The sequence below is a fragment of the Lithobates pipiens genome, unplaced genomic scaffold (assembly GCF_037356315.1).
Source record: "Lithobates pipiens isolate NorthernLeopardFrog02 unplaced genomic scaffold, aLitPip1_a1.2 Scaffold_13, whole genome shotgun sequence".
Lineage (NCBI taxonomy): Eukaryota > Metazoa > Chordata > Amphibia > Anura > Ranidae > Lithobates > Lithobates pipiens.
Genome location: NW_027507718.1, coordinates 530,432,431 through 530,460,116, shown reverse-complemented (window position 1 = coordinate 530,460,116; position 27,686 = coordinate 530,432,431). Strand labels below are relative to the sequence as shown.

Genomic DNA, 27,686 nt, shown 5'->3' with positions numbered 1-27,686 from the left:
ATATATATTATTTTCTATACATTTCCTAAATAAATATTTTTTGAAACATTAATTAATTTTAATATTATTAATTAAACATTATTAATATACTTTACTAAAATATTTCTAAATAGTATTGTGCCTTAACGCAAACGTTTAGGAAGATGCAGAAAAGGGGGCGTGATGGGTGGCATACTTCTAGTTCTTTATTTTCTGAATCTCTGGAAATCTGCCAGGAGAGCTCAAACATGCACAACAACAAGTGATAGAGATATGAATTCTTCGGAACGTGAAGCCTCCACTGTGAAAAGCACTTTCTTCGTACTTAGAAAACACGGCCATTTCTTGGAACAAACATGCATCGCAGATTATCTTCAGAGAAGAAAAAGTCGTGAAAAAACAGAAGCAGGCCACGGTGTCTCAGTGTTAGCTCGGGGACATCTCATATTCTAAATCAAACCACAAAAACCACATTCCACCGGCAGCCTCTGGTTATGGCCTCACTCGTGCAGAGTCAACCCCTCAGACCTGACAGCTCTGCAATTCATGATATCATTACCGTTCTAATAGGGTCTTTCTGCAACATTCAGACATTCCTCACCATGGACTGATCACCAGGGCTTAGTGCGGTCAGTTATTCAGGCCTCTGCTCCAGGGAGCCCCCAAACTACAGCCCTTCAGCTGTTGATGGACTGCAAGTCCCATGAGGCATTGCAAGACTGACAGGCACCACTCGAAAGCCTTCAAGTCCCATAAAGCAAAGGCTTTATGGGACTTGAAGTGCCTCAGCAGCTGAAGGGTCATAGTTTGGAGAGCCCTGAATGGAATGGGTGTGCGTGGGGTGGGGTGGGGTGTAGACAATGTACTATGAGGTCCAGTCATTTGAAAATATGAATACGACGGCTGGAACACTGGAAATTGTTGACTTTTCAACATACAGAAATTTAATAGGCAAACATTAGATCCCGATTCCCATACAGGTAAAGGTGATATATGTGAACAAACAATGGAAGTGCACCCCAATAATTACCAACATTTACCACCATGAAATTACAATGGGTGTTCCAGATTAGGATCCAATGATTAGAAACTCCTTGGAGAGTATTCAGGTGGGACCTGTCATATATAAACCTCAGGTATTCCGGGACTGGAGTTCCCTTTTATATGGACATGTATGATGTCATCATGTCAAGATCAATGGGGCTCTTTAAGGCCCTCAGACAGTCAATATCCCTGGGGGGAGGGGGTCACAGTAGTGATTGGTGGGTAGTATAAATCCTGGGGGAGGGGTTTCAGTAGTGATTGATGGGTGGTATAAATCCTGGGGGGAGGTGTGTCAGTAGTGATTGGTGGGTGTTATATATCCTGGGGGGAGGGGTGTCAGTAGAGATCAGTGGGTGTTATATACCCTGGGGGGAGGGGTCAGTAGAGATCAGTGGGTGTTATATACCCTGGGGGGAGGGGTCAGTAGCAGATAAAACCAAGGTGGGTGGCACAGCACTGGTCATACCAGGTGAAGTTGTTTTCTAGTGAGATGAGGGTACAAAGGTTGGTGTCGGGGTCGCTAGGCATACCATCCCCCCAGTTGATGTAGTCAGTGGGTTGCCCATCCATCCAGTACAGGTACCCCCATACTTTGTGCCTGCGGAGGCCGATCCATAGTCTGGTCCCCGACGCTCCGGTCTGGTTAATCATAGTAGCCACAAGGTTCTGGGTGCGTTCATCCGGCACGCTTAACAGGTCGGTGTAGTGTTGGCGGCAGTAGCGCAGGGCGTCCCACCAACTAAGGGGAGTGTCCATCAAGTAGATTTCAGCAAACCCATCTGCAGGAAGAGGAGGAGAAGAGACGAGTTAGAGGAGGGAGAGAAGTGGGAACTCACAGTGATGATAAGCCGCACTCCACCATGAGGATTGTAGACAACTCGAGACAACGCGGCCTCAGCGATGAATGACACGCTTCTTATCACCTGACCTGACCAGTGGCCCCTCCTCCTTTCCCTCATCCTCCAGTAGCATCTGATCCCCCACCCCCATCTGACTTATCTGCCCCCATTATATTCTACCCCTCCAACCTTTCCATAGACCTCTCTCATTGAACAGCAGACCACCTTCCATAGAGGTGCAAAGCATGCAGCATTTACCCCCCAATGAAATGCCAGCTCAGTGCTGGGGGTTCCCCCCAATTCGGGTTAGGCCCTTCATGTCTGGTGGGATCCCCTTAAAATTCAACGTTTAAGGGGAACCTGGCACTTTTCTGGCACCTTTTGTTCACATTTAACAATCTGTATTTTTTTCTAGAAAATTACATAGAACCCCCCAAACATTATCCACTTGCCGCCCGCCCTATAACAGAAACACGGCGGCAAAGTGCTTTCAAAATCCTGACTAGGGATGAGCTTCGTGTTCGACTCGAACATCGGCTGTTCGCCCGTTCGGCGAATTCCGAACGTTATGGGCCGTTCGCGCCAAATTCGTGTGGCGCTCACGGCCCACAATGCACTGCGTCATCGCAGTGCATTGCTGGCTCATGATTGGCCAAGCATGCACTGTGACCCCGCATGCTTGGCCAATCACAGCGCCAGCAGCGAGGAGAGCCATGATTGGCCACAGGCAGGATGCCTGTGGCCAATTATAGCTCAGGCTGTGTAGTACACGCCCCACACTATATAAGGCCGCCAGCGCGGCGGCCTAGTGTAGTGTGTTGGCGTCTGAAGCAGTTAGTGGGTGTTCTGTGTACCTTCAACACAGTACACACCGATCGTTTTCGGCCGATTTTCGATCTTGCTCTTCTGTAGTGGTTGTTGTCTGCGTGCCCTGACCGCAGTATACACCGCTATATTCACCTCACCTATATAGCTAGTGATCTATATTTTATAATAGAGCTTGCAGTCAGTAGTGTTAGGAGCTTGTGCGTGCTGTCTGCGTGCTCTGTACCCAGTACACACCGCTATATCCACCTACATAGCTCTTCTCTATTTGAGCCCACTTGGCATCTGCAGGAGTTATTGGAAGTTGTGTGTGCCTCCAGCACAGCACAGTATACATCTGTATATACCCCTTTATCTCTGGTGTTCTATAAAAAAGGCATCTGCAGGAGTTAGTGGGTGTTGTGTGCCTCCAGCACAATATACACCTGTATCTACCCTTTATTGCTGTTCTCTAATAGAGTCATCTGCAGGGTTTAGTGGGTGTTGTGTGACTCCATTACACTGCTGTTTTACCCAACTCCCTTCAGGCCATTACCATGTCTGGAAGGCCAGCAAGGAGAGGCAGACAGGCGCGAGCCGATAAAAGAGGGCAAGCAGGCTCTTTGTCTAGAGACAACAGTGCTGGTCGTGGACGCGGTGCATTGTCATCAGCACGTGGCCATGGGACACGCTTGTCCTTCTTTTCGGCAGCTGGACATGTTGAACCGCAACATGCCAACGACTTGGTAGAGTGGATGACCAAGCCCTCTTCATCCTCCTCATCCTCTCTCACCCAGTCTCAGGGTACTAGCAAAGCAGCTGCCAACGCATCGTCTTCCCTCGTCTCAATGTCATCATCAGTGACTCCTTCCCTAGACCCACCACGTCCTCCTGAGGAGTCTCCTGAACTCTTTGAGCACAGTGTTGGGTACATGCTCCAGGAGGATGCCCAGTGTTTTGTAGGCTCTGATGATGACACTCAGCTAGAGGAAGGCAGTAGCGTGAATGCAGAGAGAGGGGATGCTCAAGAAGGACAGCAATCTGGCAGTCATGTTCCACAAGCTGCAGCATACTGCCAGGTTTGCTACAGCGATGAAGAGGGAGGGGATGATGAGGGCACTGACTCCACGTGGGTGCCTGGTAGGAGAGAGGAGGAGGAGGAGGCACATGTCCAACGAGGCAGGATGCCCTCCGGGGGCCAGCTTAGGGGCAGCACACTGACTGAATCACACCGCAGAGCTCCGCCTGTGCAGGGCGCTGCCTCTGCGCGTTATTCTAAAAGTTCTTTGGTGTGGGCCTTTTTTGAGACGAGTGCATCAGATCGCACCGCTGCTATTTGCAACATATGTCTCAAGCGTATCTCGCGTGGCCAAAACATCAGCCGCTTGGGCACCACATGCTTGACCAGACATATGTTGACCTGCCATGCAACTCGTTGGCAAGCGTACCTCAAAGACCCACACCAAAGAACAAAGTGGACCTCTCCTTGCTCCTCATCAGCTGGCATCTCCAACCCCACTAGACCTTCAGTCCTCTCTGAAACCTGCTCTGAGAGGAATGAAGGTGTAGAATTAGGTGTGTCACAGCCAAGTGCTTCCGGGCACTCTGCTAGCAGTACACCCACGTCCGATTATAGCAGGCAAATGTCCCTGCCCCAGCTGCTGGACTGGCGGAAGAAGTTCACTCCCAGCCATCCACATGCCCAGCGGTTGAATGCTAGCTTGGCTAAATTGCTAGCACTTCAACTGCTGCCTTTTCAGTTGGTAGACTCGGCCCCCTTCCGTGAGTTTGTACAATGTGCGGTTCCTCAGTGGCAGGTCCCCAAACACCACTTTTTCTCATGGAAGGCGATTCCGGCTCTCTACCGGCATGTGGAAGGCAATGTCCTTGCCTCGCTGGACAGGGCGGTCAGCGGTAAGGTGCATATTACTGCTGACTCATGGTCCAGCAGGCATGGACAGGGACGTTACCTGTCTTTCACGGCCCATTGGGTCACTCTTCCGGCAGCTGGGAAGGATGTAGGACAAGGTGCAGTAGTGTTGCAGGTTGTTCCGCCACCACGCCTCCAAAATGCTACTATTGGTTGTGACACACCTCTCTCCTCCACCCCCTCCTCTTCTTCTTCCTCCATGGCCTCTTCCAGTGCTCTGTCCTCAGAACCAGCGGTGCTCCGTAGGCGTTGCAGGGGCTACGCAAGTACGCAGGCAAAACGATGCCATGCCATGCTTGCGCTGGTTTGTTTGGGGGACAGGAGCCACACTGGGGCAGATAGTTTGCCAGCTCTGCAATTGCAGGCCGAGAGGTGGTTGACGCCACGCCAGCTTAAGCCAGGAATGGTGGTTTGTGACAATGGCACCAACCTCCTCTCCGCCCTCCGACAGGGACAACTGACCCATGTGCCCTGTGTAGCTCACGTCCTTAACCTGGTGGTGCAGCGGTTCTTGGGCAGGTACCCCGGCTTACAGGATGTCCTGAAGCAGGCCAGGAAAGTCTGTGTGCATTTCCGCCGATCATTTAATGCCTGTGCTCGGCTGGCTGAGCTCCAAAAGGAGTTGAACCTGCCCAAGAACCGCCTTATATGTGACATGCCCACCAGGTGGAACTCAACGTTGGCCATGCTGCAGCGGCTGCACACACAGCAGAGGGCCATCAATGAGTACCTGTGCGACTACGGCACCAGGACAGGGTCAGGGGAGCCCGGTTTTTTCTCACCACGCCAGTGGGGCATGATCAGGGATGCATGCACTGTCCTGTCACCGTTTGAGGAGGCCACAAGGATGGTGAGCAGTGACAGTGCATGCATCAGTGACACTGTACCTCTTGTCCACCTCTTGGAGCTTACGCTGTGTGGAATAATGGACAGGGCACTTGAGGCAGAACAGAGGCAGGAAGAGGAGGACTTCCTTGCCTCTCAAGGCCCCCTTTATCCAGACAGTGTTCCTGCTGTGCCACCCATCACACAGGTAGAGGATGAGGAGGAGGAAGAGGAGGAGGAGGATGATTGTGTCAGCATGGAGGTGGAGGCTGGCACTCAGCATCAGCAGCAGCCACAGTCTTGTAGGGATGATTTACAGTCCCAAGAAACCCGTGGACTTGTACGTGGCTGGGAGGAGGTAGCTGCGGATCATGCTGTCCTTAGTGACCCAGAGGACTCCGGACCGAATGCCTCAGCTAACCTACGCTGCATGGCCTCCCTGATCCTGCAAAGCCTGCGGAAGGATCCTCGTATTCTTCGGATCAAGGAGAGGGACCATTATTGGCTGGCCACTCTCCTTGATCCACGGTACAAGAGTAAGGTTGCCGACCTTATCTTGCCATCGCAGAGGGAGCAGAGGATGAGACATCTCCGGGAGGCCTTGCAGAAAGGTCTGTGCAAGGTGTTCCCAGAGACTGGGAGGTTACAAACTCCTGGTCCTGGACAACGTGTTGCTGAGGCATCGGTCAGAAGGAGTGGTGGAGAAGGTGGCCGTCTGACCGATGCTTTCAGACAATTTTTTAGTCCGCAGCCCCAAGGTATGATCGGTTCCAGCAACCATCGCCAGCGTCTGATTTACATGGTGCAGGAATACCTAGGGGCAAGGTCAGACTTGGACACCTTTCCCACCGAAAATCCTCTGGCTTACTGGGTCTTGAGGATGGATCACTGGCCAGAGCTTGCACAGTATGCAATTGAGCTACTGGCCTGTCCTGCATCCAGCGTTCTTTCGGAACGCACCTTCAGTGCTGCTGGTGGCTTTGTTACCGATCACAGGGTGCGCCTGTCCACCGAATCAGTTGATCGACTGACCTTCATCAAGATGAATCAGTCTTGGATCACCCACAGCTACCAAGCACCTGAAGCTGATGTAACAGAATAATTTTTTTTGAAATATCACATCCCTTCAAGACTGCCTATGCTGATGCTGAGTGACTGTCCTGTTATGTTGATTGTCTATCCTCTTCCTCCTCCGCTGATATGTTGGAAGAACATTTCTGGTTCTGGGTGATGCCTAAGGCCCAATTTTTCTGCCCCTGTTTAACAGGGGCGTTTAAGTACAATTTTTGATGCAATGCTTTGCAGCAGGGCTAATTCCTGCAATCAAACAAGAGTATATGGGAGAGGTTGCAGTGTGGTGGCACCAGCACCAGTGCCTAAGGCCAAATTTTTCTGCCCCTGCTTAACAGGGACATGTAATTACAATTCTTGATATAATATTTCACAGGAGGGCCCCTTCCTGTGCCCACCCAGAGTAACTGTGAGGACTTATAGTGTTGTGGCACCAGCACCACAACCACCAAAGGTCAATTTTTCTACCACTGTTCAACAATGGCATGTAATTACAATTCTTGATATAATCGTTCACAGCAGGGCGCTCCAGCGCCCACCAAGAGTCACTTTGAGGGCTTACAATGTTGTGGCAAAACCAACACCTTGTTCCGCCATTTCTGCAGAGCATATAGGGCAGGCCCCTACTTTCAAACATCCAACTTACAAACATCTCCTACTTGCAAACGGAAGGAGACAACAGCAAGTGAGATGAAAAAAGATGGACGACAAAACAAATTATACAGGGGTGATAACCCTTCCCTATGTTTTCCAAAAAGCTTAAAAATAGTTTTTTTGACTGGAGCTTCACTTTAAAAATGTACCAGTTGAAAATTACAAACAGATTCAACTTAACACAACAAACCTACACAGTCCCAGTCTTGTTTGCACCGCCTGTATACTGCTGTTCTGAGTATATAGGGCCTGGGGGCCACACGCATTTCCTTTTTTAAATATGGGTACGGGGTTCCCCTTAATATGCATACAAGACCCAAATAGGCTGGTAATGGGCAGGGAGGGCTACCCATGCCATTTTTCTCAATGATTTTCAACCATATTGCAGGAACCAGATATTACATTAAAACCGCAAGCAGTTTTAAATGATGTTATTTCCGTTTAATGTCATTTTGTGCAGGGACTGTTCTAAACACGGGAAACACGTGGCACTTCACAGGCATACTACAGACACCCCCCAGGCACCATATTTAAAGGAATATTTCACTTTTTTTTTTTCACTTTAATCGTCATTAAAATCAGTGCTCCCGCCAAAACGGACATTTTTAAAAACATTTTAGGCATTGATCCATGTCCCCTGGGGCAGGAGCCAGCTCCCCAAACCCTTTTTAGGACAGTATCTTGCATATTAGCCGTTAAAATTAGCACTTTTAATTTCAAACGTTCGAGTCCCATAGACTTCAAGGGGGTTCTAAAGTTCGTTCGAATTTGGGGTCCGTTCGAAAGTTCTGGTGCGAACCGAACCGGGGGGTGTTCAGCTCATCCCTAATCCTGACCGGACGTCATATGACGTGATCAGGATTTTGAGCCGCTGCGCGCCCCCGGGGGCGGGCATCGCGGCGATCGTTGTTGCGGGGTGTCAGTCTGACACCCGGCAACTACGATCTCGGTAAAGAGTCTCCGACGGAGACTCTTTACCACGTGATCAGCCGTGTCCAATCACGGCTGATCACAGTGTAAATAGGAAGAGACGGTAATCGGCTTTTCCTCACTCGCGTCTGTCAGACATGAGTAGAGGAGAGCCGATCGGCTGCTCCTCTGACAGGGGGGGTCTGTGCTGATCGATTATCAGCGCAGCCCCCCCGAGGATGCCCACACTGAACCGCCAGGGACGCCACCAGACCACCAGGGATGCCCAGGACAAGGTATGCCACCCTAGACCACCAGGGATTCCAGTCAGTGCCACAATGGATGCCAATCAGTGCCCATAATGGATGCCAATCAGTGCCCACAATGGGCATCACTGATTGGCATGCATTATTGTTTGGCACTGATTGGCATCCATTAGTACAGTATATTAGAATACAATGTAAAAATATAAGAGATGATGTTAGGCTCAGTAAATTGATACCAAGCATGTCACATTTTAACCGCTTCAGCCCCGGAAGGATTTACCCCCCCCCCCCCTCCTGACCAGAGCACGTTTTTTGCGATTCGGCACTGCATCGCTTTAATTTATTTTTTTGCGATTCGGCACTGCGTCGCTTTAATTGACAATTGCGCGGTCGTGCGATGTGGCTCCCAAACAAAATTCCCCCCACAAATAGAGCTTTTCTTTTGGTGGTATTTGATAACCGCTGCGGTTTTTATAAAAGAGCAACAATTTTGAAAAAAAAAAAAAAGAAGCCATTTTTCCTTCCCGGGGTCATGTGACCCGTTAGTGTTACAAGGTCTCAGGTGTGAATGGGGAGCAAGTGTGTTAAATTTGGTGTTATCGCTCTCACTCTCTCATACTGGTCACTGGAAGTTCAGCATGACCCTGGGAAGGGAAAATGGTTAATTGGGCCCAATTTGGACATTTTCACTTAGGGGTGTACTCACTTTTGTTGTCAGCGGTATAGACATTAATGGTTGTGTGTTGAGTTATTTTGAGGGGACAGGAAATGTACACTGTTATACAAGCTGTACACTCACTACTTTACATTGTAGATAAGTGTCAAGATTTACAAAAATGTGAGGGGTGTACTTACTTTTGTGAGATACTGTAAATATATATATATATGTACTCTGCATTTAGCATAGACTAGATATGCAGTGTAGACTCTATAGTCTGTCAATGCAGGCAGTGTAGTTTATGAAACACAATGTATTGACGTGGTTTTGAAAAATGGCGTGGGGGTCCCCCCAAATTCCATACCAGACCATTATCCAAGCATGCAACCTGGCAGGCCACAGTATAAGGGGGGGCAGATGAGAAAGCCCCCCCCCCCAACCATACCAGGCCACATGCCCTCAACATGGGGAGGGGGGTTTTGGGTCCCCCCCAAAGCACCTTGTCCTCATGTTGATGGGGACAATGGTCTCATCCCTGTGGGTCTGTGGGCAGGGGGCTTATCGGAATCTGGAACCCCTCTTTAACAAGGTGGCCCCCATATCCCCCCCATGCGAATGGGTAGAGGTACATTGTACCCCTACCCATTCCCCAAAAAAGTATCAAAAAAGTCAAAACGACAGCGGACAGTTCTTGACAATTCCTTTATGGAAGAACAAAAACAAAAATGTCCCCCACGGCCTCCTGGGACAAGTCTCAGGTCCCAGGAGGCTGTGGGACCATTCATAGTGTGCCGTAGCTCATACATGTGCAGTAGAGAGCAGGCTGTGAAGCCACAGGGAGTCGTAGCCAGCTTCCCAGAGTAAAGTTGGCGGCCCATGGGACCTGAAGACCAGCAAAGAAGCAGCCTGGGCGGGGAGAGCGCCGGATCCCTGGACTGGTAAGTGTTTCCCTAAATTAAAAGTCAGTAGCTGCACTATTTGTAGCTACTTGTTAGCTAATTTGCCACTAGGGGGGTTCTGTACCAGAATAGTGTCTGGTTAAAGCAAATAGAGTCATCAGGTGCTGGGCCCCTTTTAGGTAGAGCCCTCCCACAGTGATGTCATGAGTGAGGCAGTGGCTTGTTATAAGCCAGGTTTGGAGGAGCCCTAGGAGCACTTGAGGCATGGGAGCAGAGATGGGTCAAATACCCCCCCCCCCCCCCCGTTCGGTTTGCAGCAGAACTCCCGAGCAGTGAACCCCATTGAAGTCTATGGGAGCCAAACAGAAAAAATCAATAGTGCCCATTTTAAAGGCTTATATGCAAATAATTGGCCATAAAGGGGGTATGGGGGTCCGGGTACTGCCCTGGGGAACATGTATCAATAAAACAAAAAAAAACAATTGTTTTTCAGGAGCAGTGATTTTAATGATGCTTAACCACTACAATACAGGGCACTTTCACCCCCTTCCTTCCCAGCCCAATTTTCAGCTTTCAGCGCTCTAGCGCTTTCAGTGACAATTGCGCGGTCATGCTACACTGTACCCAAATGAAATTGTTATCATTTTGTTCGCACAAATAGAGCTTTATTTTGGTGTTATTTATTCGCGACTCCGTTTTTTTTTTTTTTGCGATATAAGCGCAAAAAAAGCGGAAATTTGGGAAAAAAACAATATTTTCTTTTTTCTATTTGAAAAGAAATCCAATAAAATCAAATTTTGTCATAAATTTAAGCCAAAATGTATTCTGCTACATGTTTTTGGTAAAAAAAATTCCGTTAAGTGTATAATAATTGGTTTGTGTGATCACGGACATATGTACGCAAATGATCATGTACATATGTGTGCAGGTGATCACGTACATATGTGTGCAGATAATCATTGGGACATGTGATTTTAGTGGGACATATGTGGGGGACATGTTTTTATTATTAGGGACATGTGTTTTTTATTATTTGGGGACATGTATGTTTTGGGGACATGTATGTTTTGGGGACATGTGTGTTTTGGGGACATATGTACTGTGTGGTGTGTTGTGTGTTTACACTACACTGATGATCAGTGAGTAAAAAGCTGTAAAAAGCAGCCCATACTCACTGATCATCAGCCGGCTGCAGCGTTCTGCTCTCCTCTCCTCAGCGGTGACTTCCGTGTGAGGAGAGGAGAGCCGATTGCCTAGCAACCGGCTGTTTGTTTACATCACATGACGGCCGTGATTGGACACGGCCGTCATGTGATCAGGAGGGCCAATCACAGAGCCCTCCTGCCGATCTGAGATGTGCCGTGTCCGGGTGACACGAGCACATCGGGATCGCGCCGCTGCGCTGGCGCGCGCGCGCGTGATCCCGCTACTCCTGAATGACGTTCCTGAACGTCCTATCAGGAGTAGACGGCTCCCACCCGGCCGTATATATACATTGGCCGGGTGGGAAGTGGTTAAATTGCAACAATAAAAATGAAAAAATCCTCTAAATATAGTGCCTGGGAGGTCCCCTTAGTGTGCCTGTAAAGTGGCACATCTATTGCACGTATAGAACCTGCTGCAGCAAAAATTACATTTATAAAAAAAAATAGTCAATTCGCATTTAAATTGACTCTCGGTTGCAATTGCCGACACCCAGCTATTGAAAAAAAGAAAGAAAAAAAAGGCGCCCCCCCCCCCCCAGTCCATACCAACCCGACTTGTGATGTTACAGACATGTGCACACTGAGTCGGTGACATCACAAGGGGGCGGTGCCACCAGGGGATGTCACCAGGTGGCCCCACAGTTACCTATAAAGGAACTCTCAAATGGCGGAGGAGGCGTTAGACCAGCCTTTCTCAACCTTTTCAACACAGAGGAACCCTTGAAATAGTTCTCCGGTCTCGGGGAACCCCCTGCTAAAAATTTGAAATCTACAACTCCTGATACATTAGTGTGATGGTCAGTGGGAAGAATGGTCCTTACACTTGTGGTCAGTGGGAAGAATGGTCCTTACACTTGTGGTCATTGGGAAGAATTACCTCCTTACAGATAGCTAAAAAGATCAATGGTGTGAGTGGGAAATTATCTCAGAGGCAGAAATTGTCCAATGCTGAAGGAACCCCTACAACCTCTGTAGGAACCCTGGTTGGGAATCCCTGCATTAGACATTTCAGCTGTCAATTAATGCAGAGCTTTTTTTTGTTTTGTTCTATAAGTAATGGATATACCCCATACATTTGCATGGGGGGCGGCGGGATCTGGAGGCCCCTTGTTAAAAAGGGCTTCCAGATTCTGATAAACTCCCCACCAACAGACCCCCCCAACCACAGTCCAGGGTTGTGGGGAAGAGACCACCCCACCCCAAAGCACCCCCCCATGTTAAGGGCATGTCGCCTGGTATGGTTCAGGATGGGGGGCTGCATGCTCAGATAAGGGTCTGGTATGGATTTTGGGGGGGACTCCACATTGTTTTTTTTTTTTTTACAATTTTTTTTACTGCAATTTTTATCATTCAGCTGTCAGCGGGGAGACCCGTTGACAGTTGATGACTCGTCGGTTGTTAAGGATGCTGCAAGGATGCTTCCTGTTACTCGCTCCTTAACAACCAGATTTTACTTTGCACTGTGCTGTGTGCAGGGTATTCCCCGAACAGGGCAAACAGTCAATGTTTAGCCCAAACTCATGCCCGGGCCGAACCGTTCACCCAACACAACAAGGGAGCTAAACACCCCCCACCTATGAGGATGCAACCAGCATTTGTAGACCCTGGATAGGTCAGGAGCTCGGGAGGATTAGACCTGCACCCAAGAAGAGTCGGCTGTAGTCTTTCTCTCCCTTATGGAGATTGGAGCTAGGCCTTTAAGGCCTTTTAGGGCAGGCTAAGAGTTCTCTGAGTAAGGCTGCTTCCCTGGAGGGTCCCTGGAGAGGTGTAACTAGCAAGGAGGTGACTACAGAGAGCTCAGTCCTGTGAGTATTAATGACCCTGGGGTGGAGAAGAGACTGTAAAAGGGAGATGGCTGCCAAGGTGCTGAAAATGCTTTCACATGTGACTACTGCGGACTGTCCACTAAAGGTGAATGGCTATTTAATGTCAAGTGACTCTGCATGGTAAGTCAATGTGATGTGACTGTTATTCTGTTTCCAGAAAGTGTGGACATTCCTTCCTTTGGGGATGTAAAGTTCAATGGCCATGAATGTAGTATGGAGGCCTCTGATATGGAGTGAGGCACAAGAAGGCAGAGGGTTCGGCTTAAGCAGGGGAGGACAATGTTCTAGCAGGGGTGGGGCCTTGTGCTCTTGATGCCAAATCTAGCCGACCATAAAGCCCCTCTTACATGCTGATTTTTTCCTCTTATCCGGTTTAATGGTGTATTAACCACTAGCGGACCACCCCATGTTCCCCCGTGTGCTAAATCACGTACATGTACATGATTTTAAAATTATGGGTAGGGGGCGCGCCCGATCTGTGCTGTGATTCGGTACAGCCCAAGCCAGTCAGCAGGTCCCGGCCAATGATTCATGGCTGGGACCTGCTGATCAGCTTAGCTAATCACAGCACATAGCCCTGTGTTTACTAACAACACAGGGCTCTGTACATGGAGCAGCAATGTGGCTCATTTTTCTCCCTGGAAAGTAGGGAGAGAAATCAGCCGGATCTCCTAGTAAAAGCAGCACACATTGCAGGCATTACGCGTTGTTAGGCACATAGTTAACCCTTTGATCACCCCCTAGATGCCAACCCTTTCCCAGCAAGTTTCATTAGTACAGTGACAGTATATAGCATTAGCACTGATCACTGTATTAGTGTCACTGGTTGTGTCAGGGTCAGCTAGTCAGTTCCCCTTCAGCATCAGTTAGCGTTAGATTGTCAGCCACACTATTAGAGTCCCATTATAAGTCACTAATCGTCGCCATTACTAGTATACAAAAAATAATAATTACAGTATACTGTATACTGCATATCCCATAGTTTGTAGATGCTATAACTTTCACACAAACCAATGAAAATACACTTACTGGGATTTTTTTTTTTTTTTTTACTAAAGATATGTAGCAGAATACATTTTGCCCTAAATGTATGAAGAAATTAGATTTTTATTTTATTGGATATGTTTTATACCAAAAAAACAAAATTCAATACATTTCAAAATTGTCGACCTTTTTTTGTTTATATCGCAAAAAAAATAAAACAGTGGTAATCAAATGCCACCAAGAGAAAGCTCTATCTGTGTGGGAAAAAAATGATATACATTTAATTTGGGTAGTGTTGCATGACCGAGCAATTGCCAGTTAAAGTAGCGCAGTTCTGAATAGTGAAAAAAATGGCCTGGTCATGAAGGGGGTAAATATTCTGGAGGTCAGGTGGTTAAGAAATAGAGAGCTGCGCTCATTTGTGTATTATATCTCTGTCTGGAGTTCAGCTTTGATAAGTAGTAACCCTTCCTACCTTCACAAGACTTGGTGCTCAGGCTGGTGACCACAGTGGTGGTGGTAGTGGGAGTGGTCATCTCATGTAGATTCGTGGTGGTAGTGGTTGTCTTTTGAAGAGTGGTGGAAGTGGTCATCGTGTGTAGACTGGTGGTGGTGTTGTCCTTCGTATTTTCACTGGTGGTGGAGTTGTCCTTCTTATTTTCACTGGTGGTGGAGTTGTCCATCTTATTTACACTGGGGGTGGAGTTTTCCTTTGTATTTTCACTGGTGGTGGAGGTGTCCTTTGTATTTTCACTGGGGGTGGAGGTGTCCTCTGTATTTTCACTGGGGGTGGAGTTATCCTCTGTATTTTCACTGGGGGTGGAGTTATCCTCTGTATTTTCACTGGGGGTGGAGTTGTCCTCTGTATTTTCACTGGGGGTGGAGTTATCCTCTGTATTTTCACTGGGGGTGGAGTTATCCTCTGTATTTTCACTGGGGGTGGAGTTATCCTCTGTATTTTCACTGGTGGTGGAGGTGTCCTCTGTATTTTCACTGGTGGTGGAGTTGTCCTTTGTATTTTGACTGGTGGTGGAGTTGTCCTTTGTATTTTGACTGGTGGTGGAGGTGTCCTTTGTATTTTCACTGGGGGTGGAGTTATCCTCTGTATTTTCACTGGGGGTGGAGTTATCCTCTGTATTTTCACTGGGGGTGGAGTTGTCCTCTGTATTTTCACTGGGGGTGGAGTTGTCCTCTGTATTTTCACTGGGGGTGGAGTTGTCCTTCTTATTTTCACTGGTGGTGGAGTTGTCCGTCTTATTTACACTGGTGGTGGAGTTGTCCGTCTTATTTACACTGGTGGTGGAGTTTTCCTTTGTATTTTCACTGGTGGTGGAGGTGTCCTTTGTATTTTCACTGGGGGTGGAGGTGTCCTCTGTATTTTCACTGGTGATGGAGTTGTCCTTTGTATTTTCACTGGGGGTGGAGGTGTCCTCTGTATTTTCACTGGGGGTGGAGTTATCCTCTGTATTTTCACTGGGGGTGGAGTTATCCTCTGTATTTTCACTGGGGGTGGAGTTGTCCTCTGTATTTTCACTGGGGGTGGAGTTATCCTCTGTATTTTCACTGGGGGTGGAGTTATCCTCTGTATTTTCACTGGGGGTGGAGTTATCCTCTGTATTTTCACTGGTGGTGGAGGTGTCCTCTGTATTTTCACTGGTGGTGGAGTTGTCCTTTGTATTTTGACTGGTGGTGGAGTTGTCCTTTGTATTTTGACTGGTGGTGGAGTTGTCCTTTGTATTTTCACTGGTGGTGGAGTTGTCCTTTGTATTTTGACTGGTGGTGGAGTTGTTGTTTGTATTTTGACTGGTGGTGGAGGTGTCCGTCTTATTTACACTGGTGGTGGAGGTGTCCGTCTTATTTACACTGGTGGTGGAGGTGTCCGTCTTATTTACACTGGTGGTGGAGGTGTCCGTCTTATTTACACTGGTGGTGGAGGTGTCCGTCTTATTTACACTGGTGGTGGAGGTGTCCGTCTTATTTACACTGGTGGTGGAGGTGTCCGTCTTATTTACACTGGTGGTGGAGGTGTCCGTCTTATTTACACTGGTGGTGGAGGTGTCCTTTGTATTTTGACTGGTGGTGGAGTTGCTCACTGCGTTGAAAGCTGATGTTGCGTTACCTGTGCAGAACAGAAAGTCACAGATTATTGTAACATCTCACCCATTTCTAACATATGTCCTCCTTGGATCGAGCTGTACCAAGTGTGCTCCTAAAAGTTCCGTTATGTAGAGGTATAAGCCAAATCGTAATGTGCAACTTGAAGTTTACTGTGTGAATACAAGAGAAGTTAAACATATCACTAAAAATGGAAAAGGGTATGTAAAACACATATGGCAATGTAAAACAGGCAGTGCATCTACTGCTGTATAAGGCTGCCCAGCTGTAACTCCCACAAATGTCACTAGGTGGTAGCAAATAACAGAGAAAATAGAGAAGAAATCACTAGCGCTAAACAACCCAACACAGTTCTGCCTAGTACAAACCGTCTCCTGGGGGTAACATCACTCTCACAAGGAGGCTGACAGTAGCTGGTAGCACAAATGAATGATCAAACCAAGGTATCTCTGGACAGGTTCCCCTAACAGGGGTCTCCAGCCAGGCTCCACCCACAGGGAACTCATGACAAGTTCCACATACAGGGATTTTCTAGACCATTTACACCTACGGGAATATCCAAACAAGCTCCACCCACAGGGAGCTCAGGACAGTTTCCACCTACAGGGTTCTCCACAGAGGCTCCACCCACTGGGAACTCAGGACAAGTTCCACATACATGGATTTCTAGACAGGTTCCACTCACAGGGATCTCTGTATAGGTTCCACCCACAGGGACCACTTTTATTGTGACAACGTTGTCGTGATTTTTTTAATATTGGTGAAGGTTTTACTGTTATTGTGACTAATAGCCATAAATTATTGAAAATGGTGTCTCTTTTCTTTTAATAAACTTTGTATCTATGCCGCTGTGAGTTCCATATCGAAGCCCCTTTACAAGCCTGCTTGGCTTGTTTTATTTTCTTTCCACCCACAGGGATCTTAGGGCAGGTTCAACTAGAACAGGGAGGCCCGGAAATGAAGGCAAGGACAGAGGTGAAGGGCTGGGCATGACTGAGGCTCGGGGAAGCAATTGCAGGGTTAAAAAAAAGTAAAAAAGTATAGGAGAAAAGGGGTGGAGCAATGGAGGAAGAAAGGAGGGGGTGGAGTAATATATAAAGTAATATATAAAGAAGGGGAGGAGTCGTGAGGCAAGCGTGGGTCACAACACGGGTGAAGTTGGACTGTACAGGTTACCGAGTGCACGATAGGGGGCGGGTAGCATGAGGGGCCTGTTGTTTCTGGGGACAGTGAGCGGAGGCTGTGGGCGGTATGGCGGATGTTGACTGCTCTTTTGGAGAGGTTACGAGCGGCAGCAGCATCTCGGGGGACAGATTGGCTGCAGACGCAGGTGGCGGCCATCACGCGGGAGGCGGCGGGGGGCCACCAGTGGGGGGGAATGCACACCACGTACTCGCAGGTCCAGGCCTCCGGAGCGCTTTTCACCTGGCCCCTCCACCAGAGCCCAGCGCCCTCCTAGGAGCCCGGTAACGGGCGGAATCCTACACTTTGGTGGGGCTCGGGGAGTGGGGCCGTAGAGACGGATGGCGCCCCCTCCCCACCGGCAAGGGCAGTAGCGAGAGGGAGTCCGGTCCCCCCTTCCACAGCGGAGTTTTCAGCGCAGGGGGAGACCTGGCGGAGGAGGGGCATTGTCACGCCTGCGAGGCAGCTACCAGACGCTGCGGGCAGGTCCGACGAGATGTTGGGATGAAGATTCTATTATCTATTTTGAATCACAATCCCACCATCGCTCCTCATGCTGCAGTCCCGGGCCTCGATGTGGCCGTGTTTATGCAGCCTCAGCTCCCGTGGGAGGTATGATCTCCCCATGGCGTCTTCAGCCTTTAATACTATTACCCTATTACTTGCCTGCATTTTGAGATCGTTGCACACGCAACTGCTCCTGATGAGTGGGAATCCCCCCCACGAAACGCGTAGAGCCCTAGCCTTATGCTACATCCATTAATCACGTGATTTTGAGATGCCGCAATAAGTAATATTAACTTATTTTCTATTAATGTTTATTGACTTATTATTATTGCTATGTTTGTTGTTTATGTATTAGCATAATTGCATTACCGTGCTACCATGTTCTCACTAGTTATAGACTGGTTTGGAATTATGTTATTAACCTAATCATGCTGTTCATGAACTAATATAAACAAGTTTAATTGTATTTATCATGTATCAACAATTTTGTCACCTATAGATTGGCTATGAATTGTGTTACTATCATGTATAATAAATGATTAAAGGTTTATTAATTTTACCATGTTATTTTCTTGATTTATTGTATACGTTTTTTTTTGGCATCCTTAACCGGTTCCCGACCAGCGCACGACGATGTACGTCGACAGAATGGCACAGGCAGGCATATTGGCGTACAGGTACGTCCAATATTCAATGCCGCCCTGCCATCGTGAGCGCGCCGCCGGCGGCGCGCTCCCGCGCTGGTCGGGACCCCCGTGAGTCCGGTCGCGGGACCCGTGGACTCGATCGCCGCGGGCATCCCCGCGATCGTCTCACGGAGCGGCCGAATGGAGGAAATGCTGTGTAAACAACATTTCTCCATTCTGCCTAGCAACTAGTGACGCTGAACTCTGCTCCATGTGATTGGAGCAGAGATCAGTGTTCACTAAATGAAAGCCCAACCCCCCCACAGTTAGTAACACACCCCTAGGAACACATAACCCCTACACTGCCACCCACTGGTTAACCCCTTCACTGCCAGTGTCATTTACACAGGTATCACTGCATTTATATAGCACTGATTACTGTATAAATGACAATGGTCCCAAAAATGTGTCAAAAATGTCCGATGGGTCCCCCACAATGTTGCAGTCACAATAAAAATCGCTGATCGCCGCCATTACTAGTAAAAAAAAATAATAAAAAATTATTAATAAAATTGCTATAAAACTATCCCTATTTTGTAAACGCTATAACTTTTGCGCAAACCAATCAATAATCGCTTATTGCGATTTTTTTTTACCAAAAATATGTAGAAGAATACGTATCGGCCTAAACTGAGGGAAAAAATGTTTTTTTATATATTTTTGGGGGATATTTATTATAACAAAAAGTAAAAAATAATGCGTTTTTTTCAAAATTGTCGCTCTATTTTTGTTTATAGCACAAAAAATAAAAACCGCAGGGGTGATCAAATACCACCAAAAGAAAGCTCTATTTGTGGAAAAAAGGACGTCAATTTTGTTTGGGAGCCACGTCGCACGACCGCGCAATTGTCAGTTAAAGCGACGCAGTGCAGAATCGCAAAAAGTGGTCTGGTCTTTGACCAGCAAAATGGTCCGGTCTGCAAGTGGTTAATCATGTGGTTTTTATTTTTACGTTCCTAGCTGTGCTTCATATAAAGTCCCAACTTTTCTTTTAGACATTTTTGTATACATTAGGGATGGAGGCAGATGAACCTATCCATTCACTGCCTCACGTAAAGTCCCAAACTTCCTTTGCCCTCCCCTCCCCCCCTTTTTGATGACATGATTTTAGGAAATGGCTGCAATATAACAAAGAGTGAAAAATGTAAGGGGGTCTGAATACTTTCTGCCCCCACTGTATATATATACAAATATGTGGCATTGGACACACTTTTTTAAAGTGCTCTGAATGCCAATCAAAGTTTCTATCACTAAATAAAATGGTTCCCTACAGTCGTTGTATTTGCTTCCCTTCAAAAATGATCTCTCATGTTGCTTTCTTGGTGCTTCAAAGAGTCTCCAAAGCCTCCATAGAAGTCTATGACAACGCTCACTTACAGCCCTGGGCGTCCGCAGAACTTTTTCCAAGGGGGGGCATCATTTTAAGGCCACATATGTGTTATATAACAGATAATTCATCTTCACTTTGTATTGGGAGTGACTCTGGTGGCTGTGTTCCAGGCCCATATAGCCTAGAGAATCTACATCTTTTTACATTGCAATACATCTGTTGTGGCCATATTTTGATCTCATACTGTCACTGGATTGGCTGTTTTCATCAAGATAAAAATATGGCCACAACAGATGTATTGCAATGTAAAAAAAGATGTACATTCTCTAGGCTATATGGGCCTGGTACGCAGCCACCTGAGTAACCTTGCGGATGCCCATGCTTTCAAAAACCAGCCCTGGGAAAATTTCATACCAGCCTCACAGTATTATTATACCAGCCCAACAGCATAACGTCATTATTTTCTTGTTCATGAAAGGGAAAACCATACATTTTACCAGTTAATAGTGGTAAGTGATCAATCATCAAGGGGGACCCCAGGAACTCAGAACATGGGGGGGGACCACCTTCTGCAGAAAGAATACTCAAAGGTAAGGGGGGTGGGTTACCAATATAAGGAGGAAACCCTTTATATCAGTGCCCCCTTACATTATCGTATTCACTCCTCCCTTACATCAGTGACCCCTCCCCCCCCCCCCCCCCTGACTGGCCTGGCGGTGCTTTCACTGACCTACTCTCAGGTGCATGGTGCAGGGCTCAGTCAGTCGGCTCCAGCTTGGTTGTCTGGTTTTATCCTATAGTCTCCTGTCCACAGTCCACACAAGTCTGACTTCTCCCATGACCCCCATCCCGGCGGTGCTCCCACTCTTGACTCCTCTCCAGACTCCCTCAGAGACTGCAGACATGCTACAGGAGATGGTCAGAGACTGCAGACTTGATGCAAGAGCTCAATGCAGCCTCACTGTGCCCATCAATGCAGCCTCACTGTGCCCATCAATGCAGCCTCACTGTGCCCACCAAATGCAGCCTCACTGTGCCCACCAAATGCAGCCTCACTGTGCCCACCAAATACAGCCTCACTGTGTCCATCATTGCAGCCCCTCATGTGCCCCATGTCCCAGTCTGCAGTCCCTGTCTGTGGGAAGGTGTGTTGTTGATGCTTAGTACGGTACCTTGCATGCCAGCAGGATATCCATGATGGGCAGCAGCAGGCAGGGTCTGTTCTCGTTTTGGATGGGGACGGTGCTCCTTCCAGAGGATCTGTCTGGAGTGGTCCTGGCCACCAGCACCTTCAGCCATCCTCATTTTCCGGCCCCAGTCAGCCTGTCCTCTGGTCCTGGGAAAGTGGAGAGCACTGGGTGGGAGTTGGAGAGAAGGGGGAGCGTACTAGAGAGTAGAGAGTACTGCTGGGGTTGGAGAACACATGGGTGGGGGCAAAGAGCGAGGGGGAGTGGAGATCCCAGGGGTGGGGAGCAGAGAGCGCTGGGGGGGCCAATAAGAACAAGGATAGAGAGCACGTAGGCTGAGAGCACTGGGGGGTCTAAGAGTGTGGGGCGGTGAAGAGCACCGGGGGGGCAGAAAAAAAGGGGTGGGAGAGCACGGGGGCTGGAGAGTACTGGGGGTACAAAGAGCAGGGGGGAGAGGAGAGCACCAGTGGGGGCCAGAAAGACAGGGGTGGAAAGCACGGGGGACTGGAGAGCACTATGGGGGGGTGGAGAGCACTGGTAGGGTTGGAGAGCACATGGGTGGGAGCAAAATGCAGGGGTGGAGAGCACAGAGGGTAGAGAGCACTGAGGGGGCTGGAGAGCACCAGGGGGGCAGAAAGGACAGGGGTGGGGAGAATGGGGGGCTGGAGAGTGATGAGGAGAGCTGAAGAGCACTGGGGGGAAAGAACAGGGGGGAGCACTGGGGGGGAGTGGAGAGCACAGGAGGGGGAGAAAGAACAGGGGGGAAAGAACAGGGGGGAGAGCACATGGGTGGGGGCAAAATGCAGGGGTGGAGAGCACAGAGGGTAGAGAGCCCTGGGGGGGCTGGAGAGCACCAGGGGGTAGAAAGGACAGGGGTGGGGAGAATGGGGGGCTGGAGAGCACTGGGGTGGGGGCTGGAGAGTGATGGGGAGAGCTGAAGAGCACTGGGGGGGAAAGAACAGGGGGGAAGAAACAGGGGGGAGAGCACTGGGGGGGAGAGCACTGGAGGGAGGTGGAGAGCACTAGAGGGAGTGGAGAGCACTGGGGGGGAAAGAACAGGGGGGAGAGCACTGGAGGGAGAACAGAGGGGAGAGCACTGGGGAGGAGAATGGTGGGAGAGGACTGGGGGGAGTGGAGAGCACTGTGGGGGGGGGGAGCACTGTGGGGAGTGGAGGAGCACTGGGGGGGGGGGAACAGGGGAGAGCACTGGGGGGGAACGGGGGAGAGCACTGGGGGGGGAACGAGGGAGAGCATGGGGGGGGGGGAACGGGGGAGAGCACTTGAAGGTGGCTAGAGAAGGATGGGGAAGAGCTGGAGAGTAGGGGGGCAGGAGAGTGTGGTGGTGGAGAGCACGGGGGGGGGGGGGGGGGGCAGGAGAGTGTGGTGCGGTGAAGAGCACTGGGGGAGCAGAAAAACAGGGGTGGAGAGCACGGGGGCTGGGAGAGTACTGGGGGGGGTACAAAGAGCAGGGGGGAGTGGAGAGCACCAGTGGGGGCAAGAAAGAACAGGGGTGGAAAGCACTGGGGACTGGAGAGCACTGGTAGGGTTGGAGAGCACATGGGTGCGGGCAGAATGCAGGGGGAGTGGAGAGTACAGGGGTGGGGAGTGGAGAGTGCTGGGGGAGCCAAAAATAACAGGGGTGAAGAGCACTGGGGGGGGGGGGGGCTGGAGAGCACCAGGGGGGCAGAAAGAACAGGGGTGGGGAGAATGGGGGGCTGAAGAGCACTGGGGTGGGGGCTGAAGAGCACTGGGGTGGGGGCTGGAGAGTGATGGGGAGAGCTGAAGAGCACTGGGGGGGGGGAAGCACTGGGGGGAGTGGAAAGAAGAGGGGGAGAAAGAACAGGGGGAGAGCACTGGAGGGGGTAGAGAGCACTGGGGGAAAAGAACAGGGGGAGAGCACAGGGGGAGAACGGAGGGGAGAGGACTGGGGGGAGCGGAGAGTGCTTGGGGGGAGCGGGGGGAGCACTGGGGGGAGTGGAGAGCACGGGGTGGGGGGAACGGGGGGGAGAGCACTGGGGGGGACAGGAGGGAGCACTGGGATGGTGGCTAGAGAAGGATGGGGAGAGCTGGAGAGTTGGGGGGGCAGCAAGAACAGGGGAGGAGAAAAATGTGAGGGGGGCAGGAGAGTGTGGTGGTGGAGGAGAGCACTGGGGGGGGGCAGGAGAGTGTGGTGGTGGAGGAGAGCACTGGGGGGGCAGGAGAGTGTGGTGGTGGAGGAGAGCACTGGGGGGGGGGCAGGAGAGTGTGGTGTGGAGGAGAGCACTGGGGGGCAGGAGAGTGTGGTGGTGGAGGAGAGCACTGGGGGGGGGCAGGAGAGTGTGGTGGTGGAGGAGAGCACTGTGGGGGGCAGGAGAGTGTGGTGGTGGAGGAGAGCACTGGGGGGGGGGGGCAGGAGAGTGTGGTGGTGGAGGAGAGCACTGGGGGGGGGCAGGAAAGTGCGGTGGTGGAGGGGAGTGTGGTGGTGGAGGAGAGCACTGGGGGGGCAGGAGAGTGTGGTGGTGGAGGAGAGCACTGGGGGGGCAGGGAGAGTGTGGTGGTGGAGGAGAGCACTGGCGGGGGTAGGAGAGTGTGGTGGTGGAGGAGAGCACTGGGGGGGCAGGAGGGTGTGGTGGTGGAGGAGAGCACTGGGGGGGGCAGGAGAGTGTGGTGGTGGAGGAGAGCACTGGGGGGGGCAGGAGAGTGTGGGTGGTGGAGGAGAGCACTGGCGGGGGTAGGAGAGTGTGGTGGTGGAGGAGAGCACTGGGGGGGCAGGAGGGTGTGGTGGTGGAGGAGAGCACTGGGGGGGGGGGCAGGAGAGTGTGGTGGTGGAGGAGAGCACTGGGGGGGGGCAGGGAGAGTGTGGTGGTGGAGGAGAGCACTGGGGGGGGGCAGGAGAGTGCAGTGGTGGAGGAGAGCACTGGGGGGGGCAGGAGAGTGCGGTGGTGGAGGAGAGCACTGGGGGGGGGGCAGGAGAGTGCGGTGGTGGAGGAGAGCACTGGGGGGGGGCAGGAGAGTGAAGTGGTGGAGGAGAGCACTGGGGGGCAGGAGAGTGCAGTGGTGGAGGAGAGCACTGGGGGGGGCAGGAGAGTGCGGTGGTGGAGGAGAGCACTGGGGGGGGGCAGGAGAGTGAGGTGGTGGAGGAGAGCACTGGGGGGCAGGAGAGTGCGGTGGTGGAGGAGAGCACTGGTGGGGGAGCACAAGGTGAACTGGGGACAGTAAAATAAGTTGGATACCCCCCCGATCCTCCTATCCAGGCACTGTGGCACATAGGGCGGGCTGTACCTGCAGCATTTCCTTCTCTTGATCATAGTGCTGGATGGCTCTGTTTACTGCAGCCGCTCTGTAACATGGCCCCGCCCCCAGACCGGCTCATGTGATAGGCGGAACGTTGATTCTCTTTACTATCACATGAGCCGGTCTGAGGGGGCGGGGCCATGTTACAGAGCGGCTGCAGTAAACAGAGCCATCCAGCGCTCTGATCCATAGGAGTCGGAGAGGGCGGAGGATGCAGCCGCCAGCGGACAAAAAAAATAAATTAAAAAAAGTGAAAAAAATGCAGCATGGCGGCGGCTACGGCAGACACCTTGGGGATTACAAGGGGGGGGCACTTGACCCCCCTTGGCCCCTGCTGCGGACGCCCATGCTTACAGCACCTGAAGCTTCTGAGGGGCTTTTATTCAGCATTAGCTTTGCTTTGTTTTGGAGATATTGCAGGTATGAGATATCCCAGGATGCACTGGGAAAACCAACAAGCGAACCTGAAAGACGTCATCAGCTGTCACTTCCGGTTTGTGTGCATATATTCTGGGAGTTTCTGGGGCAGACGTCACATCTGGTGCGCAGCGTGGAGTAGCAGGAAGGTGAGCGGGGTCCGGACTGGAGAGGAGCACCTAGCAGACGGCAGACGTGGTGTGCAACATGGGAACACTATAGTGAAAGGTGAGTGGGGACCGGAGACAGAAAGGACAGAGTGGCAGAGAATCAGCAGAGCTGAGGGAGCGGCAGGAGGGAACTAGCAGATGTCACACGTGCTGTGCAGCATGGAAGCAATATAGCAGAAGGTGAGCAGGGACCAGATTGAGGGGAGGATCAGGATTGAGGGGAGGATCAGCAAATCAGAGGATCTGCAGACCTGAGGGTTGCTACTCAGTTGGCGTTCAGCAGAGCTGGGGGAACTACCGAGCAGGGGATCTGCTGAATGATGGTTCCAGTACACTGGGGATCTGCTGAACATGGGTGCTAAGGAGCTGGGGATCTGTTGAGTGGAGGTACTACTGAGCAAGGGTTCTACTAAGCCCCTTTAAAACAAATAGAAATTTAAAGTGGTTGTAAACCCTTACAACACACTTTGACCTACAGGTAAGCCTAGATTAAGGATTACCTGTAGGTCCAAGAAATATCTCCTAAACCTATACGGTTTAGGAGATATTTGCCCGAAGACAGGCACCGCTGTCTACGGCGCATGGCAGCGTCAACGACGGAGATGCCGCGCGTGTCGGCTCCCGTGCGCATACACGGGAGTGACGTCATCACGGCTTCGCCGAATGACAGCGGCGGAGCTGCGAGACCCCACCAAGAAGATGGATGCGCCGGACTACAGGGGACAGCGGTGACTTCGCTGGCTCCTGTGCCAGGTAAGTGACACATAATGGACTACTATGCGATGCAATGCGATGCGATGCGATGCATAGTAGTCCAGTATGCTTTGCCTTTGCAGGGAATGAAAGAGGAAGTAACACCCATCAGGGTTTACTTCCTCTTTAACATACTCACAGGGCATTTGCCGAGCTTCCATAAAACTTCAAAAAAGCTTCACAGAAGCATCAAAAACACATCAAAAAAGCATATTAAAGTGATAGGCGCTGTAATATGTGTTAAAGTTGAATGAGCCCTGAGAGTAATTATTTAGGCTGTGCATAGGGTTGCCACTTTTTCTTCAAGTCAAACCCGAACACTTTAGCGGTGCACAGCAATTTGTTTTTATACATATATTTTGCTATTAAATAACATTTCTAATCATATGAAGTTAATAACAAGGGCCCCCTTTTACATCTGAACTTGCAGAGTTCCCTTTCACTATAAGGGGGACTCTGCAGACTCTGATGTAAGGGAGAACTCTGGGGAGTAAAGGATGCTCTGGTAGCCATGATTTAAGGGGTAACACAGAGAACTCTGATGTATGGAGAGGTCTCTGATGTAAGGGGAAACACTGTGACCTCTGGTGTAAAGGGGAACTCTGATGTAAGGGGTGACCTGAGAACCCTGACACTCTCAGCTTAGACAAATGCATGCAGCAACCCTGCTGGGAAGCCATAGCCCAGTCTAAATAATGTGTCCGGGTTTCAGGCAGTCTGAAACCCGGACACATGATTCCAAACCCGAACTGTCCGGGTGAATCCTGGACAGGTGGCAACCCTAGCTGTGCAGCTTGTTTTTCTGTTGAATAACCACAATACTAAAATCAATTACATGAATGGCAAAATAAAGAGCATAATTACCAGTAGTGCTGTAGGACATGACCCAGACATGTTCATTTGAAAGTTGTTGAACATAGTGAGATCCCGGGGAGATGGTCACCTCCACCCAGCAGGTATTCAGTGTCTTCAAATCATTGTCATTCCAGGCGGTGCTCGGTGGGAGTGAGATTCCATCTACCACTATACTTGACTTTTGGCTACTGATGGGAACTACAAGCAGGTTGGTTGTAAAGCCAGAGGGAGCATGGACCACCTGGGAAGTCTCAAGCATGGTGGTGGCCATCACATTGGACATGAAGGGATTCAGGAGTAGGTTTCCTAGACCACCAAGACTTCCATAAGAGAAAAACATGACCATCACATTCTGATCGGCCTTTATCCAGAGGGCATTTGCATTGATCGTTTGCTCAAAAGTGACTCCTTTCGAAATTCGGTTAGAGGCCATTACCCTAGGCCCATTATATACATCCAGATTCGTGGTTTGAGAAACCATCACCAGGATTTTAGCAGTCTCCCACTGGATAGACATCGGGGGCACTAAAAACGATCTCCCCCACCTACTTATGGGGAGCATCTGCTCAAAGATGTTGCCAGAGCTGAGACTATTCCAAAATAATTTACGAATGGACCATTGATGGCCACTCAGAACAGCGATAGGTTTATCCGCTTGTATGAAGGATCCTGAGAGGTCACCGCCAGGCAGCTGAAACTGGGCACTTTGGTAGGGTGAGAGTGAGAAATTTTCTGAATTTTTAGATGTAAAGGACATGCCCTGCAATGTGACAGAGCCACCAGATAATGTCACTGTGACAGAAGTTTGCTGGTCCAGGCTTATTATGGCAAATTGGGTGTTTCTCGTAAAGTCTGAGACGGGTGTGATGATATAGTATTCTTTGTCTAGAAGATCCACTGGGTAGACGTATGACCAATCATAGCCATCAGTCCCCCAGACGTTGGAGATGACAGATATACTGCTATTGGATGAAATCACAACGACTCCTGCGGAGGAGATGGAACTCCCATGGAGCATGGCGCTGATTGGAATTGCGAGGTTGACCATTTCTCCCTGCTGGAGGGTAACGCTCCGGAAGAAGTTGGTATCCTGTATTGTCACAGTGACCGCGGCGCAACAATCAATCCCATTCAAGATGAGCTCAAACCGGGTGTCGTCTGATTTCGAAGATTCCATGAAAGCGGTAACAAACGTTAAGCCACCGAAGAGAGAAGCTGACCCTATAGAGGAGACAAAAGCAGAGCTATAACCTTCGTGGCTGCAATCACAACATAGCTTAAAGTTGAAATGTGACAAATTAAATAAGTGCACCCCAAA

General features: G+C 50.0%; 1 protein-coding gene across 1 annotated transcript; it reads right to left on the bottom strand.

The window, feature by feature from the left end:
• Nucleotides 1–824: 824 nt before the first annotated feature.
• On the bottom strand, nucleotides 825–27,416 carry LOC143975955 (uncharacterized). Its single transcript, XM_077478482.1, has 3 exons — nucleotides 26,378–27,416; nucleotides 14,369–16,012; nucleotides 825–1,802 (listed from the first exon to the last, which is right to left on the bottom strand). Exons 1-3 carry the CDS (start codon nucleotides 27,414–27,416, stop codon nucleotides 1,444–1,446), a joined length of 3,042 nt encoding a protein of 1,013 aa, XP_077334608.1. The 3' UTR covers nucleotides 825–1,443.
• Nucleotides 27,417–27,686: the final 270 nt, after the last annotated feature.